Source organism: Saccopteryx leptura, chromosome 8 (genome assembly GCF_036850995.1).
Source record: "Saccopteryx leptura isolate mSacLep1 chromosome 8, mSacLep1_pri_phased_curated, whole genome shotgun sequence".
NCBI classification, from domain to species: Eukaryota; Metazoa; Chordata; class Mammalia; order Chiroptera; family Emballonuridae; genus Saccopteryx; species Saccopteryx leptura.
This window is the reverse complement of record NC_089510.1, coordinates 8,758,644-8,781,480: the sequence shown is the minus strand read 5'-3', so window position 1 is coordinate 8,781,480 and position 22,837 is coordinate 8,758,644. Positions and strand designations below refer to the sequence as shown.

Genomic DNA, 22,837 nt, shown 5'->3' with positions numbered 1-22,837 from the left:
TGGGTCAGGAAGGGGGTGGTGCCCATGGAAGGATTCTGGCTAATACTGTCTTTCTTGCTGTCCACATGGGAGTGGAGGAGAGAGGAAGACTCCTACCTAGGTGAGACTCATCCTACTCTCCAAGCTTAGTGACACCAGTTCGACGAATCACCAAGATTAAATGTATTTATTATATCAATTTTATAATTATTTACTTTGTGTGTGTGTATTATGACTAAATTGCTCATATTTACCTTGATAATTTTGTTGGAGAAGAAAGTGGATAAAGTCACTCTAATAGCGCCATCTTGTGGACAGTAGTGTTTTTGTTTTTTTTTTAATTGGGTTCCAGGAAAAATACAAACGAACAAAAATCTGGGAAGAAGTACAAAATTCTTCTGAAAGGTTTACCAGTCATCAGCCACACTGAGTCCTTCTTGGAAGGAGATGGGATATGAATACATTCAATTGAATTCAAGTTAAAGTGGATATCCTAGACATAACTGGTTGGATTGAATAAATAAATAAATAGTCCTCTCTGGTTAATTTTAACAAAAGGAGTCATTGACTGAAAAGACTTCATTCATTCATTCACTTACTATAAAGAGAATCCTACAAGTTGCAGAAATTCTGGGCATCACATAACCAGAAGCTTGAAAATGCCTTTTACTTGGATATCACCTGAGGGCCACCTCTGATACCTGCTGCGTCTCCTCGGCCCCCTTACCTGACTGACACTGGAATCCCTCAGGGTTCAATGTTAGGCCCTGCTCTCTTCTCATTTCATACTCTCCTTCCGCGGTTTCATTCTAAGTAACAAGACCGTCCTGTTAGTTAGCATCAGGGACTCCCGCACGGACTTCTGCGGTCCAGACCTCCCGTGAGTCTCAGATCCTTCATTCTAAGCCCCTCTTCTCCCTCTCCGCGTGAACGTACATGGCCAAGACTGACCTTGTGACGTTCCGCTCTCCAGGTCTGTTGTTCTTTCGTGTTTTCAAATCCAAGGGAGGTACAACCTTCTACCAGTTTTCAAACTGGAAATGTAAGGACCAAGAGAAGATCAGAAAATAAGCAGGGCACTAATGGAACAGGGAACTTAAGGGTTACAGGCAGGTCCTGCTCCTGTTCTGTTAGGAGTAACATGCCCAAGGTCGTTCAAGAAGCAGAGACAGATAGGGACTCTGGGAAGCTGAGAGAGAAGAAAAAAAAAAAAAAGGAAAAAGAGACAAACGTTTGCATTCTGTTGGTTAAAAGACCCTTATCAGAAGTTTAGGTTTGGAATTTGCCAATGAGCTAGACCCCAGCCCCTGTTGCTATGCTATGTGCAGCCCCCTTAGCAAATAGGTTACCACCACATCTGCTTCTGTATTAGGCTTGCTTGCTTAGCTTATAAAAAGCTTTAGCTGTGAGCGCTAGGTGTGATTCCCATCTGTAGCTCCTTGTGAGCACGGTGTCTCTGGACACCTTGGGAATTTGCCCCTGCGCAGGTAAAACTGGCCAATAAAGTTACATCTATATACTCCTGAAAGTCTCCGACGTTTGTTCTTGTACCCGGTGGATGCTACAGAAACTGGAAAGTCATTGCTGAGTTCTCTTTCTCCTTCATCTCTCTCCTTCTACAATCCATCTCCTGCCCTTGTCCAATTGACCCCCCACACACACGCACGCACGTGGTGTTTCCTGAGTGGCCCACTTTGCTCTGACCCCCCACGTGGTGTTTCCTGAGTGGCCCACTCTGCTCTGCGTTTCTGGCTGCAGCTCTGTTCTGGCCCCGTCTTGTGTAAGACCACTGCGATAGCTTTCTAACTAGTCTCTGCGTCAACTCTGGGCTTTCTCCAACCCACGCTCCACAGTGAGTCATTTCCCCAAAATGCAGATCTTACCAGGCCACTTAAAACCTTCTGAGGTTGGCCATGCCTCCTCATGTCCGCTGCCTCGTGGCGGTCCTTACCCCCGCCCCTCCAGCTGCCTCTCCTCTGCACTGCATGGCTCCCCCATCAGCTCTCTCTCTGTAGCTCAGTCACCACAGGGCCTTTGTACCTCTCTGCCCCCTGCTCCTCTCCTAACATTCTCCACTCAGTCTTCCTGACCTCAGCTTCACCATCCAGGCCTCAGAGATGCCATTTCCTGAACTTACCGGCCTTTATTGTAAGGTATTACTCACCAGAAATCCCTTCTCTCAGTTTCTGAGTTTGTAGTCATTCAAGCCTGCTTTTGTGTTCCTGCCTGAGCTCCGTGGGAGGAGAGGGGCCGGCTGGTCTTGCTCGCCGGTCTCCCCTGCCTCCAGCCTGGCACACAGGTTTGAAAAGGTCCCCAGATGAGGGAACAAATGGTTCTTTCCAGGGCCCTGACAAAGCAATTACTATAGTCCACAATGTCCCTCGTTTGTGGTACTCCCTTCTACACAGAAATCAGGCCCAGGTGTGACTCAAGGTTACACGTGACCCGGATGACCCAACTGGTGTCCGGTCAGGGGAGCTGCAGGTCGGCCTGCCCCCTGGCCTGGGCCCATCTGGTGTTTGGACATTGGTGGGGATGCGCTTGGACAGACGTGGCACACATCTTTAAGAACAGACAGTGATATTGAGGGACATTCCCATCCAAGTCGACATGGGAGGAAAAGAGAAGTATTGGACAGCTCCTTCCAGGCCACGGAAGACACAGTCAGTTTAGGTAACTACTCAGGAAAACCATTATCTCCATCTTCAAGCTGGTGGCTTTGCCCACTCTATGTTTGAGAAGCTGGAAGGCAATTAAAGTCATTTTTCTCAAAATACAGATAGTTCAAAGGGGAATTGAGGGTCCCAGGAAATTTCTAGCTACTTTTAAATAACATGTTTTTACCTTAAAAAACCAAACAAGTATTACTGGGTACCTTGTTTATAAGATAAAATGAAAACTTATTTTCACTGAACCTTGACATACAAAGTTATTAATACCTTTGCATAGCAAAATTATTATCCTTTTATGTATAAAATATAGATGCTTAATCTTTCTTTTATTATTTTACTTGTTTATAGATTTGTTCTGGGAATTAATTTAAGACAGATTACAGCAACCTATAAAATATGGCAAAATAACATATATTGTAAATAAATTACAAATTCAAAGGAAAAATAGAATAGCAAAAGAAAGTAGATTCAGAAATGAGGTCAATTAAAAAATGCCTTTTGTGGCCCTGGCCAGTTGGCCCAGTGGATAGAGTGTCAGCCCAGCATATGGACATCCTGGGTTCGATACCCAATCAGGGCACACAGGAAAAGTGACCATCTGCTTCTCTTTCTCTCCCTCTTCCCCTCCCACAGCCAGTGACTCGATTGGTTCGAGCATTAGCCCTGTGTGCTGAGGATAGCTTGGTTGGTCCTAGCGTTGGCCTAAGGTGCTGAGGATAGCTTGGTTGATTTGAGCATCGGCCCCAGATGGGTACGACTGGGTGGATCCCAGTCGGGGCATATGCAGGAGTCTGTCTCTCCATCTCTCCTCCTCTCACTTAAAAAAAAAAAAAGCCTTTTGTAAGAACTAACACCTTGCTGGGTGGCGCTGCCAGCTGTCTCCACAGCTGTCCTCTTGCCCTCTTTCTACAGGAAGCAGATGTCCTGTGTTTGTCCTAGAGGATGAACCGGGACTGATCCAGGAAAGTCATGGAGTCCCCACTGGACCGTTCTTGTTAGAAAGGCCCGTCCTTGTGTGAGACCCTTGTTGTGAGATCTCTTGTCTGTGTCCGGGAGCTTTCTCAGGATGCGCTTGCTACAGTTTCTCCTTTGGCAACAAGCTCTCCAGCAGTCCACTCCAAAAGGCACATTTAGTTAGAAATGGCTCAGTGTCCCTCAAACAATAACCCAGCTGCACCTCAGGACAAACACAATGTTGCTAATCTAAGACCAAATGAGGTAAGTCTCTGGAGATTTGCTTATTTGTCGATACATTTAAAATCCTGAATGAAAACACTGAGACGCAGATACCGTACTCAGCAAGTCAGGCCAAATTGCTTTCTCTTTTGACATAACTTATGTTCACCTTGAATTTTCATTTTCTGCATGCTCCTTGAGTTAAAACATTTTTCTTCGAGCCAAATGAAAATGCATTAATCAATTAACTTGAAAAGTAAGTGCAGAAAAGTTGTTCTTCACAAAGCAACCTCTGGCTTGTGAATACAGAGCCCTAAGTGTGTGAGTTGGTGGACCGGTGGGCTGGGTAGAAAAAAGGTCTAGATGGTTCCTATGTGCTCCTTTAGAAAGAAGACATGTCTTACTCTGTGCATTTCTTCAGACAAAAAGTGTAGGCATTCCACAGGACAGGGAAAATCATATTCTAAAAAGAACTATTTCTCCTACAACACTAAAAGCAACTGCTGAGGGCTGAACAGAGACTAAATAAAACAAAAAAAAAACTAAAGAAAAAAGAACATGACATAAGAACATAAGAAGAGATTTTATTTTTATATATAATTTAATTTTGTCTAGGAATCAGACTTCTTTCTCAGACTGCTTGTCTGTCTACGTATTTAAATCCAGCTTAGAAAGAAAAGAAACAAACCCAGCTCGGATAGAAGGAATGTCTCCGGCGTGCTGCCTGACTACTCGGACCCACAAGACAACGGCTACAGGCGCCAGCCCACCAGGAATAGTGCCCACATCAAGCCCGGCCCAGCCCGTATACTATTTTAATGACTAGAACTTGCTAATGTGGGCGCATGAAACGTGAGCTTGGGAAGGAATGCTGCACTTACCAGGCAGTCCGGAGAAGGCTTGAGTTCTTGCCGTAACTAAGAATCTGCTGACACATCCCCAATGACTTCATCCCCGAGCGAAAGCTAGCAGCACGCTTCCGTGACCCCGCACCAAGAAAGGACCGGTTTGGAAAGAACATGCTGGAAAGAGACTTCACGTGCTCTTCTCAAAGAGATGAAAGAGCTAGTCTACCTGGGTATAGAGGGCACATTTTGCAGACCCCCCTGTGAGGAACTATGTTTCTATTGCAATGCTGAGAACAGCTGCTGAAGGCTGCATGGAGACCAGAAAGAAAATATATGCTAATGGAGTTTTTCTGGGGCAATGTGGCTGTGAAACGATCCCCCCACCATTAATCTTTGTGTCCCTGCAGTGCTGACACTTCGTTGAGCATCCTGGCCCTCTCTTTAGGAAAAGGGAACGGTCCCATTCCAGTTGACGGTGGCCTCTCTCCACTTGGTTCTGATCGCCATCTCCACCGGGGAAAACCGCCTTTGTGCTCCGTGTCCATCCTCGCACGGGTCCCTCTCCCACTGATGGGAGTGAGTGTCTGCGGAGGAAGAGGCGGCACTGAGTCCCCAGCGAGCGTGCGCCGTCCCAGAGGAAGCTGGGCAGGGAGGCCAACAGGCGGGGCAGGCGGGAGCTGGGCTCGGCCAGCGTGCGTGCGTGCGTGCGTGCGTGCGTGCGTGCGTGCGTGCGTGCGTGCGTGCGTGCGGGAGCTGGGCTTGGCCAGTGTGTGTGTGTGTGTGTGGGGGGGGGATGCTTCGTGTGTGTGTGTGTGTGTGTGTGTGTGTGCTTCATAGAGAAGCCAGGTGGCTGTGTGTTTCGGAACATGCCTATTGGTGAGCCATGTGAATGTGACGCACGTGGCAATGCCGTGATCTAACACACAGAGCCAGGTGTGGGTCACCGGATGTGGTTGGGAAAAACAGGAAAACGGGAGCGCTCTCACATTTCGATGCTTCCATGGATACATCTGCATTTTGGGGTAAAGAGCCAGGTATTCCGGGAAGGTGGTCTAGTACTGGGTTCAAGGCCCAGATTTATTTCATACAATGTTTGAGAGGCTACAGAATATCTCTGAGCCCCATTTCTTCAATTAGTAACTATTAGCCACCTCCATTTTCTTTATGTAAAAATAGATACAGTATCTCCCTGGTATGACCCTTGGGAGAATTTAATGGGATGTTTAATACCAAGCTTTCAACAGTGCCCACGACCAAATGCTTGTGACACACGTGAACTAATAAAAAAATGATGCTTCCCTGATAGCGCCTTTTAAGGGACACATTGTCGATGTCCTCTTAAATTAAATGGGCTAATGTATATTTTTCATATTAAAGAAAAAGAATTAGGAGCTGCACACATAAATCAGTCACTAAGATCCTGTTCCAGAGTCAGTCATAATAATGAACAGGCCTATGATGTTAATTGGGAGTCAGATCAAATCCACAAGACTCCCTCGGTGGCCCAGTGACCTGACACAGACTTCCCCGTGCTCATCGCCTGTGTTCCCTTGTCCACAGGGTCAGTGTTTAATGCCATCTCACCGTTAGTCTCTCTACCTCATGGCTTTAAAAAAATATATGGTTGAGCCTGACCAATGGTGACGCAGTGGATAGAGTGTCGACCTGGCATGCTGAGGCCCCAGGTTTGAAACCCAGAGGTTGCCTGCTGGAGTCAGCCTCATCCAGCTGAAGCACAGGGTTGCCACTTTGAGTGTGGGATCATCCATTGAGCCCAAGGTGGCTGGCTTGAGCAAGGGATCACTGGCTCTGCTTGAGTCCCCTGGTCAAGGCACGTATGAGAAGCCATCAGTGAACAACACAAGTGCTGCAACTATGAGTTGATGCTTCTCATCTATCTCCCTTCCCGCTCCTCCACCATCTTGCTCTCAAAAAAAAAAAAAAATATATATATATATATATATGGTCTACCAGAAAGTTCTGTCCGTTTCTATCACAACAAGTTTTGACACGTAAGCACATGTTTATTTGGTGCATGTGTGCCTCTCTATTTTTATCACTTAATATATACATACTGACGTAGCAAATTAAAACAAAGTTGATTCACTTTAGTCTTATGTGTGAAGCCATAGTGTACCCATGGCTACTGATGAAGTTCATTTACGCCACTGTAATTTTTACGAATTTCAACAAGGGAGAAATGCTACAGAAGCATGTCTGTCACATCCACCATATTCCCCGGACTTAGCACCCTCCAACTATCACTTGTTTTTGTCCTTACAAAATTTTTTGAGGGCAAAAAATTCAAAAATGAAGAAGATATCAAACAAGCACTGGTTCAATTTTTCGCATCAAAAGATAAAACATTTTTCAAAAATGGGATATACAAATTGCCCTCATGCTGGCAAGAAAACATTAATAATAATGGCAATTATATTATTTAATAAAGTTTATTGATGGTAAGAAAAATTTGTATTTTGTTTTATTCCAAAAACGGACAGAACTTTCCAGTATATATATATATGTGTGTGTGTGTGTGTGTGTGTGTGTATATATATATATATATAGAGAGAGAGAGAGAGAGAGAGAGTTGGAAGTGAATGAAATGACCTGTGTGGTTGTCTGCTTCTCCCCTGGACTAGAATCTCCTAATGTTTGCTGACTGGCCTTTCCTCAGTTGCTTCCCTAGTGTTTAGCACGATGCCTGGCACCTAGTAGGCCCTCATAAAGGCATTGTGACCTGATCTAAACAGAAATGCACCATCAGTTGGGTTACTTGTGTCACTGGATGGTCATGTGACCTTTGGAGGTGGCCAATTGGAAACCCCTCCTCCCGATGCATTAAGTTTTCCTGTTCCTCCTGCATGAAAGGCCACGTGCTCAGAGATAAAAGAGCCTGGAGAAGGCTCCTCGGGAAGGAATTTCCTGCCACCTTTTGTTTGTTTTTGTCTAACCTATTAGTTATTTGCTCTTCCGTGCTCCTCGAACCCCCTGCTCTTAGTGCCTGGGCCCACGGGCCCACCCGCCCACCCGTGGCTGCGTCTCTGAAACCCCGCCTCCGCCCGCAGGGCTCCCCGCTGTGAAGGCGTGGAGTGGACCGTGTTGCTTGCTCACCCACGGTGAGCCGGGCCGGCCCGCCCCGCGAGTGCTGCCCCGCGTACAGGTGCAGCTCGAACAGCCGCTCCGCTCTCCAGTCGGACAGCAGCTGCCTGTTGGTGCTGAAAAGGACGCTGTGCCGCCCACGGATGTCGCACAGCCAAATCGGGAACTTCGGCGTCTTCAGCCTGCTGCCCACCTGGAGGGGGAGGAGCAAACGCGGGTGAGTGGGCGCAGACCTGGCCGGCTTAGGGGCAGTGTTTGCTACATATGTCCTCGTGACCAAACGCGCCCTTGTGACCAAACGTGCCCTCGTGGCTGGGCAGGGAGACCCCACGCGCCGCCTGGTGAGCACGGTTGCACTGATGAATGGGGTGTCCGGGTGGTGGCGCTGCAGTGTTACTCAGAGCCGGTTTTATTTAAACCGAAGGTGGCGTCCTGGAGGAGGTGGGAGACACCTTTGTATGGTTTTGAAGTGAAGTAGAGCGCATGATAGCGGAACTGCAGTGTGGATGGAGGGACGGGGTAGGAGAACTTCGGTTGGTCTTTGTTACTGACTGGAGTCATGACTTCTCTCCCGGGGAGAGGACAGAGTACATCCAGCACGTGGCCGGACTTCTAGCGACACTAGCCATTGAGACTATGGGGGAAAGATTATTTAGGACAGAAATAGAGACGGTTTTAAACACACAGTAGAAAGAAGCTGCTGGGATATGAAGTGAACACACACACACTCACACTCACAATACACACACACATCTGTATGTGAACATGCAGATCAATTGTGAAAGTTTATTTAGAGCTGAATGTACTAGTTTAATATTAATAGCTCTAATATAGTAGAGCTTACTGCTAAACCCAGGTTGTTATCTGTTTCTTAGTTTGTTTCCCAGGCAACTGTGGCTTGGGCCTTGAATTCTCCTACCTAGCGGATCAGATTCCCAGAAGCGCCATTCTGGGGTCCCCGAGGTGAAGATGTCCTGCACACTTCAGTAGCCCCCGGGGTATCATGATATGGTAGCACACTTCTATTAATAATAGCGGCCATTTTGTTTAAAGAGTCAGGAAAGCACATAGTTGGGTTTTTTTTTTAAAGATTGCCATTAATACTCATTAACATTCAACACAGTTTTTCCCCCTACTTAGACAAACAGGAGCTCCGTGGAAAAGCCGTAACATCCCCTGACACCAGGGAGAGCAACGGGACCCTGAGCCCTGGCACGTCTTCCCAGAACGGGAGAATTCTGTCTCTTCTTCTCAGTCCTCAGGGTTGTACTGTGCGCTCAGGAACAAATTCTGTCTTAGGCAGCATCCAACTTTGAAACAGTGTTGCGTGTTTCGTAAACCCAAGCATTAAAGGCTAATAACTTGGATGGCTTGATTTCTCAATAGCTCTTTTCAAATCTCCTCATTTTTCTTTCCACTCTTCACTGTGGGCGAGGCACTGAGTCAGAAATGCCTTTTTGTCTTTACGCTGTTCACTTGTCACTACCACTGCAAAACTCTGTTACTGTATTTGAAAGGAACGACCTCAGTTTTGGTTTACGGTTTGAAAGGGGTGCAAGCCCAGTACCGCAATCTGGACCTGCTCAGAGCGGGTGCAGGGTTTACTCATCTACTCAAACTCCAGGTGGCCCCTCTGGGGGGCATGGAACGTGGGCACCTCCCATCTCACACGGAGGCAAGCCGCCCCCTGGCTGCTTTGGAAACGACACCCTGAGGATGCGTCACGAAAGCTGCCGCACATGTTTACCTCCCAGAATCCACCCCCCACGTTCCAAACAACATCATAGCATTCATTAGTCATAACACAAGCATTTTCTTCTTAGGCCTTCTTGCATGGCACCTTCTATATGAACGGTACGTGCAATCAAAACATGATCTGCAGGACGTGGAATTTTTAAGGGTTGGAAAACTTGGAGGAATGACTTAGGGCTGTTCATACTACGATGCCGCTCCTCTTTTGAACTTCCGGTGGGTAGTCTGGCTGATTTGAAACCAGCACGTGTTCCTGTAAAGCAGTGGTCCCCAACCTTGTTTGGGCCACGGACCGGTTTAATGTCAGAAAATATTTTCACGGACTGGCCTTTAGGGTGGGACGGATAAATATATCACGTGACCGAGTCAAGCGTCAAGAGTGAGTCTTAGACGGATGTAACAGAGGGAATCTGGTCATTTTTAAAAAATAAAACATCGTTCAGACTTAAATATAAATAAAATGGAAATAATGTAAGTTATTTATTCTTTCTCTGCGGACCGGTACCCAGTGGCCCACGGACTGGTACTGGTCCACGGCTCGGGGGGTTGGGGACCACTGCTGTAAAGTATGACTGGTTGATGTAACAGAATACAGACACGTGATACTGCTTCACAGGATCTTTGTAACGTAGGCAAAGTCCAACTGGCACTCAGATAACATACTCCGCAAGGTGCTCCCGCCACACTAGGGTGCCTTTATGTAACAAGGCCACTGTTTTCTCTCCCGGACTCAACACTATTCAAGATTTTATTAGAGTAGGAGGGAAATGAAGGACAGTTGACTCTTGAACAATGCGGGAGGGGGGGTTGGTAGAGCTGACCCCGTGGGCAGTTGAAAATCTGCGCACAACTTTTGAGTCACCCAGAACTTAAGCTGTCCCTCTTAGTATCAGCAGGGGATTCGTTCCAGGAGCCCCATGGACACCAGAATTTGCTAATGCTAAGAAGTCACTTTCGTAAAACAGTGCAGGTCAAGGCATACAGTTGGCTCTCAGTACCCACAGACTCCCAGCTGCGGAGCGAAAACAGTACAAGTATTCATTGAAAAATAATCCACGCGTAAGTGGACCGTGGAGTTCAAACGCATGTCGTTCAAGGGTCAAGTGTATAGTCATAAACACAACAATCTCCGCCCCCTGGAGTGACCACACAGGGACGCCCCACTGAGCAGGGGAGAGCCTCGCTCGCCTTGGGAGATTCTGGGGGGAGGGAAATATTATGCGTGACTGTGATGGTACTTCGGGCGTTAACTCTAAGAGGCGAGCGTCATGATTAGAGCCGAGAACACAGCTGGCGTAGAGCGAGTCCTAAAAAACACAGCCAAGCACCGTCCACCGCACCCTCCACCTCCGGCGGAGTCCGGGCCCACGGCCCAGCCCCTTCTTTTCTCGGCAGAGTACCTAATCTGTCTGGGATTTCCAGTCAAGAATTTGTATTGCTTTTAGATAGTTTACCAGCTCCCCCCTGGCCACCCCCAACCCCCCACCAAGCAGGATTCTAAATATGTTTTACTGGTGAGATTCCGCCGATGCAGGATTTGTGCGTGCTGCCTCATGTTGCCATGGTAAAAAGGAAATTAAATTGTGATCCAGTGGTACTATAAATAAAATACCTCTCTTCTTAAGTTCGCTCATTGTGTGTAATAAGCCTGGTAGGCTCAGCATTGCACGTAGCAACCGAGCCTTTCATAACGTGGATCGTTTAAGCCCATGTCAAATTATAAGGACAGGAAAAAGGGTGGACCAATGCTAACCCTAGGGGGCAAGAACTGAGTGCATGTTACCCCCCCCCCCCATGCCTTCTAGAACAGTGGCACTTAGAATGTGCCTTTGCATAAGGACTTGATACTGTTAGTCCCAAGGCCCAAGACTGGTGGTCTGAACAGAACGGGTTAACAACCTCGTGCTTTCTTTGCTGATTCCCGGGGACTGTTTGTTCACGTGTGTAACTGATAGCGGCCGGGCTCTCTCCTCTCTGCCAACCGGGACATGGCACTGATGTCGCTCCTGTGAGCACGTCGTAGGCGTGTCGCCCTGTTTGCGGGATGTTCCCCAGCGAGGCGGGCCGAGGGCACGGGGGCAGCTCCCCTTGGGACTTCTATGGTTGGATCTCCCCATCAGGCTCTTCTGAGGGACACTGTGACCAGGGACAGGGGGACCCCCGGGGACGGTGTGTGCTGTGCCAGGGCTGCTGGGGGAGCCGTTCCAGCAGACCTAAGATGGCTTTCGTCCCTTCTGACAGTCAGAGCTGGGTTCTCCTCTCGGCGGCAGGTGCAGAGACAATGCGAGCCTCCCCAGGCGCTCCAGATGGTGTGAGACTCAATCTGCGTTCTGTTCTCGCTGAGGTGTTGCAGCCTCGCGCGGAAACGGGGTCTTTCCAGCAGAAACGGGCCGGGAGGCCTCGGCAGGGCGCTTCCTCTGGTGGGGGGCCGGCTGTGTTCCGCGGGCCCGGCCAGTCTGGCGGGCTCTGGGCGGCTTGCCATGTCATTGAACGCGAACTCCCGCCTCCTGTTATTTTTTTAAATCTCACCCGCTGGGCAGTGACAGGGGGACCGAAACACGTGTGTTTCTGCAGCCTCGGCAGTTTTGTCACAGAGAAAGGAGAGGCTCGCTCCGGGGAGACAGACGCAGCGTCGCGGGTGGGTTTCACCCCCGCGGAATCGGTCAGGCGGCACGCGGGTTGTCCGGTGAACTCGGAAACCTTTCTTCTGCGAGGTTTTCGTTATCGGTGCCTACATTTCACCTCTCCGTTTCCGGCACCCATCCTGAGCGGGAGCCCCTGGGCGCCCGTCCTGCGCTCACACACCCCGTGGGCACGGTCACGGTGCCTCGTATGGGGTCACCCTGCCTCAGAGCAGAAAGGGGGCGTCGGTCCAGGCGTGCTGGGGGCACTGTTCAGAACCCACGTCTGGTTCTTTCCTGAGCTGCGTTCCGCTCTGCCAGGTGTTTCTGTCTGCGACACCACATTGTGAAACATTAGACTCCCGGTATGCTGCAGTCAGAGGGGTCTTCGGGTCCGTGCGTCCCCCTCGCACACGGCTGATAGGCGCGGTCTGCCAGACCAGCAGGTGCAGGGGCTAGGCACTGCAGACAGTGTGCGGCCCAAGCTCCTGCCGTTCACAACCAGCGCACACTGACGAGTGCTTTAGCCCGGAAGTCAACGGATGAAGTTCTAGCTCGTTGAGCATGCCCACATCTGTCCTAAAGCCTCCCCATGAAGCCACCACTGCCACGAGGTTACAGTACAGCCTCGATGCACCTGTAACGTTGTCGATTGTGTAACACAAGTCTACATCCATAGGTAGAGCTATAGGTAGATATGATAGATTATAAAAGGTAGATATGATAGATTATAAAAGCACTTATTTAGACTGTACTTCCAAAAGTGGGCATTTTGTATTGACCACTTCATCAGAAAACAAATAAAGGTGACCATGATGGGCAGCATGGCACAGTGAGTGGAATGTGTGTGGACTTTGTATCTTAGATCTGGGGTCACCGCCCTGGCTCTGACACTTACCTAGCTGGTGGCCTTGGGCAGGTTCCTATACCTTTCTTAGTTTTGAGTTTCTCATCCCTAAATGAATGACCAGACCACAGACAGTAGACATAATGAACACTGGTTATAACTTTGAGAAGAAGGGAGGATTAAATGAAATAAAGTATCATTGTAAGGGGCTCAGAGAGAGGCCAGCATACAGGACCTGCACATTCAGGGGGTGTGAGCATAACAGTGAATAAAAAGGCTTTGTACACACGGGAAGTCCTCACTCAGTGCTGTTGAGAGGTTCTGAGGCTTGAAGCACGACAGCAGATACTGAAACCAACTTTAGCACAGACTAGTGGATATAAACAGGAGTTACATTTCGGTGACGTCTCATCAATGCTGTGACTGAACACCATTGAATGAAACAACGTTATTCGAGGACCTGCTGTACTATTTTCTGTAATTACCACTTTCAAGGGTGGTGAAAAAATATAAAATTATCATACATATAAAATTAGTGCATAGATAATTATATTGATAACGTGGATGAGTGATGTATGACTTTTATCCTAAAATAATGAGCTGATAGAGAAAGAATAAAAAAGCGCTTTCGGATAAAATAAACTTTATATGTATAATGTACGTGTCTAACATATTCACAGATCTCAGCAGTTCAAGTAAGAGAACCAGCTGCCAGCCTGTATTTGCTCTTTAATACGTTTGTTCTGACACCAGACTTCAAGAGCGTAACAGAGACAACTTCATAAACATCCTGGGGGTTCAAACCGTCAGTGTTCCATTTCAGGCGACTTTCACCGAGGCCAGGATTCCCAGGAGTCTCCCTGGGGACAGAGCGCTGAGGCCACAAAGGAAGGATGACAAGTCACGTCAGTAAGATGGGAGCGGTGTAGATTTGATTTCGGTGCGAATTGCGGAGCTGACCGCGAGCGTTTCCGTGTCCTGGACCCTCCCTGACAGGAGTGGGCACGCGTGGTGACGCGGCGTGCGGCCTAGCCCACGCGCCCTCGTCCTGCAGGAAGCGCTCAGTTTCCCCTTCCACTCAGCCTCTTCACTGATGTTAAGGCACTGGCGAACATCTACTTTGTTTTTGGAGACTATTTGAAGACTGGCAGGTAATTTTTGTTAGAGCATGATTTAATGGTCCTATTGGTCTGAGCCGACTTGGGTAGAGGGAAGTGTGATCCAGAGGAAACGGTTGTACTGGATGCCGATAGATTCTTGACTCTTGAGTCTCCCCTCTCCCTCCTCCCTCCCTCCTTCATTCCCTCCCTCCTTTACCTTCCTCCTTCTTTCCCTCCCTCCCTGTTTCTTCCTCTCCCTCCCTCCCTCCCTCCCTCCCTCCTTACCTCTTTCCCTCCTTCTCTCCCTCCCTCTTCCTTTCCCTCCCTCTTTCTCTCCCTCCCTCCCTCCCTCTTTCTCTCTTTCTCTTTCTTCCTCTCCCTTCCTCCCTCCTTCCCTCCCTCCTTCCCTCCTTCTCTCCCTCCCTCCTCCTTTCCCTCCTTTCCTTCCTTTCCCTCCTTCCCTCCTTCCCTCCTTCCCTCCCTCCTTCTCTCCCTCCCTCCTTCCCTCCTTCTCTCCCTCCCTTCTTTACCTCCCTCCTTCCCTCCTTCTCTCCCTCCCTTCTTTACCTCCCTCCTTCTTTCCCTCCCTCCCTGTTTCTCCCTCTCCCTTCCTCCCTCCCTCCCTCCTTACCTCTTTCCCTCCTTCTCTCCCTCCCTCTTCCTTTCCCTCCTTCCCTCTTTCTCTCCCTCCCTCCCTCCCTCCCTTTCTCTCTTTCTTCCTCTCCCTCCCTCCTTCCTTCCCTCCTTCCCTCTTTCTCTCCTTCCTTCTTTCTCTCTTTCTTCCTCTCCCTTCCTCCCTCCTTCCCTCCCTCCTTCCCTCCTTCTCTCCCTCCCTCCTTCCTTCCCTCCTTCCCTCTTTCTCTCCTTCCTTCTTTCTCTCTTTCTTCCTCTCCCTCCCTCCTCCTTTCCCTCCTTCCCTCCTTCCCTCTTTCTCTCCCTCCCTCCCTTCCTATCTTTCTCTCTCTCCCTTCCTTCCTCCCTCCATCCCTCGCCCCCTCCCCCCCCCCCAGTGGCGTATTCTTCAACACAGTCCCTTCTCTCAGAGCAACTTACTAGCTGTTTAGCAAACACCTGTTTAATTGTAATCTAAGATACGGTCTGAAACTTGTCCCCAGAGCCTTGTAAATGTGCAAAGGAAACAGAAAGCTGTCAACCTTTCTGATGCTGATTAAAAGAAGATACTCATTCTTGTACTGTCAGTTGAAATAGCTAGATTTCCAGTTTTCCTCACCATAGATTTAATGATCTAAACGTAACGAGACTCCCTCTCCTCCCTTCCTTTAGAGCAGTGGTTGTGTCTCCCAGGGGACATTTGGCAGTGTCTGGAGACATTTTTGGTTGTCACACTGTGGTGTCGGGGGTGCTGCTGGTGTCCAGTGGGCAGTGGCCAGGCATGCCGCCAAACACCCCCCAGTGCACAGAAAGCCCCCTCCTCACCAAGAATGATCCGGTCTACATTGTCAGCTGCGCTGAGACGGGGCAGCCCAACTCAAGACCAGCCCTTTCTGACCTGGACGGCGTGTTAGAATCTCCCGTAGGCTTTAAAAAATTCTGATGTCAGGGTTTTCCCCAGACCAAGTAAAACAGTTATCGGGTAGGCCTGGCCAAACAATGTGTGGGGCCCAGTCCAAAATAAAAATGTTGGGGGGGGGGGCTTGCTCAAAATGTATTAAGAATTTAAAGATAGTGAGAGCAAAGCACTAAACCAAGTGCCCGGGCCTTCTCGTCCGGGGCCCTGGGTGACCACACAGGAAGCGGACGCTGTTCTGGGTACGATGTGGACATTGATAGCTGGAAAAGCTCTCCAAGGCGACCAGACTTTAAAAGACACCTGATTCAAGGAGACACATCGATGCACATAAGCATATACAAACATGGTCCACATCCTAGATCATGGGGGAAATGCCAATTCAGACAACAGTGAGATACTAACGCGCACCTACCAGAATGCCCAGCGGTCAGAACACCAACAATACAAATGCCGGGGAGGATGTGGAGCAGCGGGAACTCTCACCCGTGGCCGGTGGGAATGCGGAATGGCGCAGCCCCTCTGGGAGTCCCGGGCCTTTCCGGATGGGCTTCTTCCACTCACTAACATGCATTTACGTTTCCGTCACGTGTTTTCACAGCTTGAAGGCTCACTTCTTGATAGCACTGAATAATCCTCCATTGAAATACTGTCAGTTATAATCCAGTGAAGAAATAACATTCCACTGATACTCTACAGTTTATTTATCCCATCACCTACAAGGACAACTTGATTGCTTCCAAGTTTTGGCAAATTGGAATAAAGCTGCTATAAACATCCGTGTGCAGGTTTTTGTGTGGCTATAACATTTTCACTTCCTCTGGGTAAATACCAAGGAGGGGAACTGCTGGCTTGTGTGTTAAGAAAGCGTTTAGTTTTGTGAGAGGCTGCCCAGTGGCCTTCCCCAGTGGCTGTACCATTTCTTGCCTGCAGCCTTCCAATCACACTTGGCGTGTGTGTGTGTGTGTGTGTGTGGGCCCGTGCATGACTCACTGTTGTACTGGACATCGAGCCTGACAGTTCGCAGAGGCGGAATGAACACGACTGGGTAAAGCTGTGTACTCTTCTTCTTCCTCGTCGGCCACTGAAGTCTTGCATGTCTATCAGTCCTCTTGGCTTTCCAACAAGCTTCAGCACTCATGACTCTGTTTGTTCCTCAAGTCAGACCTGTGGCTGCAGGACAGGCGTTAGGACACGAGTCTATAGGTGAGGAAGCAGGCTCAGTGAGAGTCAGTGACTGGCCCACATCACAGCCCCGTGAACGGCAGGGCGGGGCCTCCAGCCAAGTCTCCGGGTGTCTGGGCCAGGGCTGTGTCAGCGTGCTGCAGGAATGTCCTTGCTTCCACACCAGGTTTCCAGAGGGTGGTTGGTGCAGGTGACCACCGGGGGCCTGCGGCCTGAAGCCAGTGGCACACGGGGGAGCTTTTAAAATAAAACATGTTTATTTATTGAAATATGTATTGGGGGGAAACAATAGCATTTCAAGTCCGTGGCTTGTATTACTGCTGCAGAAAAGGTTAGATTTGCGTTTTTAAAGCGAGTTGATTTAAAGAAAACTAATAAGCAGATAATTGCAGAGGTGGGGTGGCGCTGTGGCAAAGCTTACGAGTTACCTACCCAAATGACTGAACTGTGAGCAACACTGTTTTAAATGTTTGCAGTTTATAGTGAGAATATAGCGCAATAGTACAGTATAAGAACGTGGTAATATTAGAGCACTAAAATTCCTACTGTGGGTTTTGTGCTGCCACGCCTTGAAGCTTGCCTGCTCTGCGCATCCTGCCATTTTTCTCCAAACTGCGTCTCGGCATGCCGCTGGGCTCTGATAGACACCGAGTGCATGACCGTGGACATCAAGGGACCTTGTGTAGTTGCAAGAGAAGGAAAGGATGTAAAGTGAAGTCTAAAACTCCCCTACTCTGGCTTGGTTTTCCTAGTCATTATATGTATAACAGGTTGTAAGATGAATTCCGAAATATCTGGAGCAAGTGATTAGGAACTTTATCATAACAACAAGGGCACATTCCCTGTGCGGGGCATGTTCAAATACAGACCTTCCCATGCATACAGTGGATGGAGCTCTGCACCCTTTCACTGTGGTGAAGGACGTGTATTCAGTGACATACAAAGATATTTGTGTTAAATGAGAAAAGCGGGTTTTAGAAGCAAAGACTGGAGAACATTATATTAGAAAAAGAGAAGGAAGCATTTTACCTGACCCGAGTAATGAGATTGGGTTCATCTTTTTTTACTTTTATCTTAGCTGTCATTCTCATGTTTTTCTATGATGGACCTAGATTTCAAACTTGAGGAATAACAAGCAAACTTTCCAAACACGTCCGTACACAGAGTATACTACTAATTGTGCGGTAGCTGCACACCACTGGCGTGATGTCGCCGGACGCATGGTGGTGTGGGTGTCTTGTGAGAGGCTGATTTCATACGACGTGACGCGTAGCTGGAGCGACCAGGAGGAGGACAGATGGATGCCGCTGTAGGTGTACAAGGGCAGTGTCGTGTGAAGCCCGCCCACAGGAAGGGGATTGTGAGACGCACAGGGAGAGCGGAGGGCAGGCTGGGCGCAGGGGCCTCGCTGTGCTGATGGTTAGGAGAGGCTGGGCATGGCGAGGCCCCGGGGGTGTTTGTCCTTGTCACATCGGATTACATCCCAGCTCCTTTCAGGAACACTCCAGAGACTTAGTTGCTTTTCACAGACTCCACCTTGTCTTCCCTGGGTTTCAGGATGAAACGTTTTTGTTTTTGTTTTTTTGCGAAAATAGCACAAAAGCATCTTTGACTTGTGGTTTGGGGGTGGGTCTATTTGCTCTCTCTCCTCTTTGCTTTTGTGGTGTCTCATCTCACTTCATTATCCCCTGTGCTCTCCAGCGGCACCGTCTGCGGACTGGGTGTGGGAGGCCATGGTCCCCGAGCTGGGAAGCTGAGACAGGACTTTCACAAGCGGGTGCCTCCCCCTGTGCTGTGCGCCCCACACGACTATGAAATGATAGTGAATGGCAACTGTAATCGAAAAAACAAAAACAAAAACAAAAAGAACAGGTGGACCCCTCTCCTCCCCCCCTCCCCCCGTGGTGTTTTTCAGGCTCTGAGCGGTAGATAGAACGTGTGCATTTGTTTGCATAAATAAAGTATGGGTAGGGTATCCATCCGCTACCCACCGCGCACTGATTTCTGAGAGGGGGCGGGCAGCTGCGTGTGTTCGCGAGGGGACTTTCCTTTTATCTGTGTATTTCCGGTTTGTTTTTTAAAAAATGCCTTTCATTTTACTTGTATTATTTGTATACCTCTATATACATAAAATAGAATAATATGAAGCAAGTTGGATACTTCTGTTTAGACCTGAAAGTTTCAGACGCATGTGTGGTAGGTGGAAGGTATGCAGGAAAGGAGTAACTGCGTTAGTATAGAGACTTAACAGATGTCACCATATTCACACGCCTGTGCAGTTGAGAACCGGGACACACTCACCTGTGAAAGACTCTCACCCTCGGAGGCGCGCTTACCCCACTGCAAATAGCCGATGTCACTGCGGGTCAGGACGCTGTGTAGTATTTCTTGAGACTTTCCATTTTGATAGTCATTGAAAACATTTGGACTTGCTCTTCCAGTTAAAATCATGTTCACAACTGCCTAGATGACATATTTTACAAATATTTTAGGTAGTGATGATATAAAGACTCAATTTTTTTTTTTTTTTTAAGTGAGAAGAGGAGAGACATACAAACTTCCACATGCACCCCCACCTGAATCCACCCAGCAAGCTCCCTATCTTTCAATGCTCTGCCCACCTAGTGGCCACTGCTGGTTGCTCCACAACCTAGCTATTTTTAGTGCCTGAGGCCATCCTCAGCACCCAGGGCCAACTTGCTAGAACTAATGGAGCCATGGCTGTGGGAGGAGAAGAGAAAAAGAGGGGGGATCTGGGTGGAGAAACAGATGGTCACTTCTCCTGTGTTCCCTGACCGTGAATTGAACCCAGGACATTCACACGCCAGGATGAACTCTCTACCACTGAGCCAACCAGCCAGGGCCTTTTTTTTCTTTAAATAATAATTTTTAAATGACCATTTTCACTGAAAATAATGAAATCCCGGTATGTAAACCTGGAAAAATATATGCCATGAACATTTGGTGGGGTTGAAACAAGTTTGTTGACTTTTTTCTTGAGCCATACCCCTTATCTTCCCATGTGCCCAGTTGGATCCTACTGCTCACCCTCCCTTTTACTTTTCTCTTAAACTTTGGTTTCCATAGTTAAGATTTAAGAAGCATGACACTGTGATGTTTTTATTGTACTTTTCCTTCAGTTACCAGGGATTCCTGGTGGGTCTTGGCAAGATATCTTCTAATGTTCCTAGAACCTCAGGGATGTAGGGCTCTCAGAGATAAATGAGAAAGGACTGTAATGGAAGTTGGAAGATAGAATCTGATGATAAACTCAGGGTAGCATCATATATAGTTTTTCAACGATAACTTGATCGCTATGCACTTTCAGTGGGGAAAAAAAAAAAGCCTAATTCAGATTCTACCACAGGAAGCCCAAGTCTTCCAACCTACCTGGCTGCATAGGAAGCCTCCAGCATGTGGCTGTAACAGGTGGATGGTGGAGACATCGAGGTCCTTCTGAAGCCTGCAGAACGGGAAAGGCCATCAGCATTTGGTCAGGGAGGCTGACACAAAGCAGCAGTCACTTGGGCTCAGCTGTTCACTGTCCCTCCTGTGTACCTCGCCTGGTCCCACCTCCCACAGGAAGAGCTGCTGGGCCTGGGGCCGCACAGGAGAAGCTGTGGGTGCAGGTGGGAGCAGCCAGTGACAGTGGTGAAGGGGAAGGGAGGAGCCACAGACCTCACATGTTTGGGTCCCTGTGTGTGTGCTCTGGTGCCGCTCTGAGACAAGGGACACTTGGCTTAGGGTGGTGACACATGACCACTCCAGACAGTGCTGGCAGAACGGAACAGACAGTTCCAATGGACAACGCCAGCTTGGGGTTTAAGTCCATTTCTCGGCTATAGAGGGCAGCCTCTACTGTTTCATCAGGGACCAGGGGTTGGGTTTCTACCCGGGACAGTGTTCAAGTCAAGGGGGAAGGTGACACCTGCTGTCATCCAGAGGGAGGTGCTAAGTGCAGGTCTGAGAGCTGTATGTGTTCGTGAAAAAATCCATTCACAACTTCTTGACTAGAGGTCAAGTTCTTCTGCGAATAAGGCCTGAAGACTTGGGTCAGGTATGGCGGCTGCCTTGGCTAGATCAGGGATAATTCAAGGCAGAGCTTCTCAAAGTATGGCATGATTTTGGATAGGATAGATGTGAGCATTTAAACTTTTTTTTATAGTGATGTGTTCAATATATATTTTCTTTAGCACAGCAAATATATGATTAAACAATCTTCCCCTTTGATTAAGAGAGAGAGAGAGAAAAGAAGGAAGTGAGAGAGAATAGCATCAACTCGTGCACTCATTGATTGCTTCTCATATGTGCCCTGACCAGGGATGGGACCCACGACCTTGGTGCACCAGGAAAATGCTTCATCCACTGAGCCACCCAGTCAGGGACACAAATACATGATTTAAAGGCTATTGACATTTCTGAAGAAGTTGATATTTAAATGTTGTGTTGATGTAAAGAAAATTTAAGGAAATGATAACACGGACCACAACAATATGGCGGCGATGACAAAACTACAGAGGACAAGTTCCGGGAACGCTGCTCCAGGGCCGGGAGTTCTTCCCTTCTGGGGGCTCCCTGCCCCTCTCCCAGGGGCCCTTCCTCCTGGGGAGCCCACTAGATTCACTGTCTTTACACCTCGTCCGGCACATCAGGCACCGGCGGGGACTTGCCCAGTCGCTCTGTGTCCCTCTTGTCTTTCTGAGACTAGAACCTGCCCCAGGTCAGGGGCCTAGCTTCGTTTATTTGTAGCTATTTTCCACAGTGTCAAGAACAGAGCTTTGCATATCATACAGGCAAAATAAGTACTTCTGAATCTATTTTATTGTGCATAGGAATAATAAAATGTTTTATATGAAAATATACAAATAAGCTCTGTCATCTGCCAACATTTACAACTGCTGAACCAGAACAGCAGATTCAGACTCTCCTGACGATGTCTACTTACCCATCCTTGTGGCCAACTGACAACAGAAAACGACATACCAACAGAAGAGTGACCACTAGAAAAATATTGCACTCATGTTTCCAATAGGGCATGAAAATATTTTCCAACGACAGACTACATGGTTTATGTGACCCCCAGAGCTATAGGAAGAAACAGTGCAAACATTTGTAAAATGTTTACTTTTAGTGAGACAGAGAAAGACAGGAAGGGAGAGAGATGAGAAGCATCAACTCATATTTGCAGCACTTGAGTTGTTTGTTGACTGCTTTCTCATATGTGCCTTGACCAGGGGGCTCCAGCCAAGCTAGTGACCCCTTGCTCAAGCCAGCGACCTTGGGGTTCATGTCTATGATCCCACACTCAAGGCAGTGACCCTGCACTCAAGCCAGATGAGCCCGCGCTCGTGCCCGCGACCTTGGGGTTTCAACCTGGGACCTCACTGTCCCAAGCTGATGCTCTATCCACTGCAGCACCACCTGGTCAGAAAGTATGTGTAGAACTTACCTTTCAAATGTTCTAGAGAAGATCAGGCTGTAGAGAAACAGGATGACACCACGGCTTCCTTCTCCACTGAACTGTTGGGAAAACAAAAGAAAAGCACGTTTCCAACAAGCAGGGCAGCGACGTGTACCTGCAGCCACGAGTTCAAGGGCTGGCAGCCAGAGAGTGTTCTTTCTGAGCTGCTCGAAGGACCGCCGGAGCTGTCCCTGCGTCCCGGGTCCGTCTGCACTCTCAGGTGCCTTCCCCTGGCGTCCTGCCCGCCAAGGGCTCCCTCACTCTCTTGGTTTTCAACCTCTCTTTCTTCCCAGCACTTCTGTGTTCTCTGCACAGCGGGGCGAGATTCAGCGTGTCTTTCCATTCTCCGGAGGGCACCCCTCCTGGTTGCCCCATTAACCTCAGGGGGGAGCGGACGGGCTTTGTAGAACTAGCTCGGGTTTATGCAGACCTCGGTTCAGAACCAGTTTCCCTATGAACGAACTCCTAGTTACCCAAGTCTTTGAGTTTCAACCTCCTCACCTGCAACTGCAGATAAAAATGCCTCTTCCCCAGGGTTTGTGGCGAAAGCGAAGTGACCTACCTTG

The 22,837-nt window shown here is 48.6% G+C and overlaps 1 protein-coding gene across 1 annotated transcript in view; it reads right to left on the bottom strand.

Annotated features, from left to right (window-relative positions):
• Nucleotides 1–5,116: 5,116 nt before the first annotated feature.
• Nucleotides 5,117–22,837, bottom strand: part of MINDY4B (MINDY family member 4B) — a 40,243-nt gene continuing 22,522 nt past the window's right edge. Inside the window, exons 9-13 of the mRNA XM_066346902.1 lie at nt 22,260–22,330; nt 20,201–20,273; nt 19,112–19,273; nt 7,790–7,970; nt 5,117–5,259 (exon numbers count right to left, since the gene is read on the bottom strand). Of these exons, the coding sequence (XP_066202999.1) occupies nt 5,117–5,259; nt 7,790–7,970; nt 19,112–19,273; nt 20,201–20,273; nt 22,260–22,330 (630 nt within the window). The remainder of the gene's footprint in view (nt 5,260–7,789; nt 7,971–19,111; nt 19,274–20,200; nt 20,274–22,259; nt 22,331–22,837) is intronic.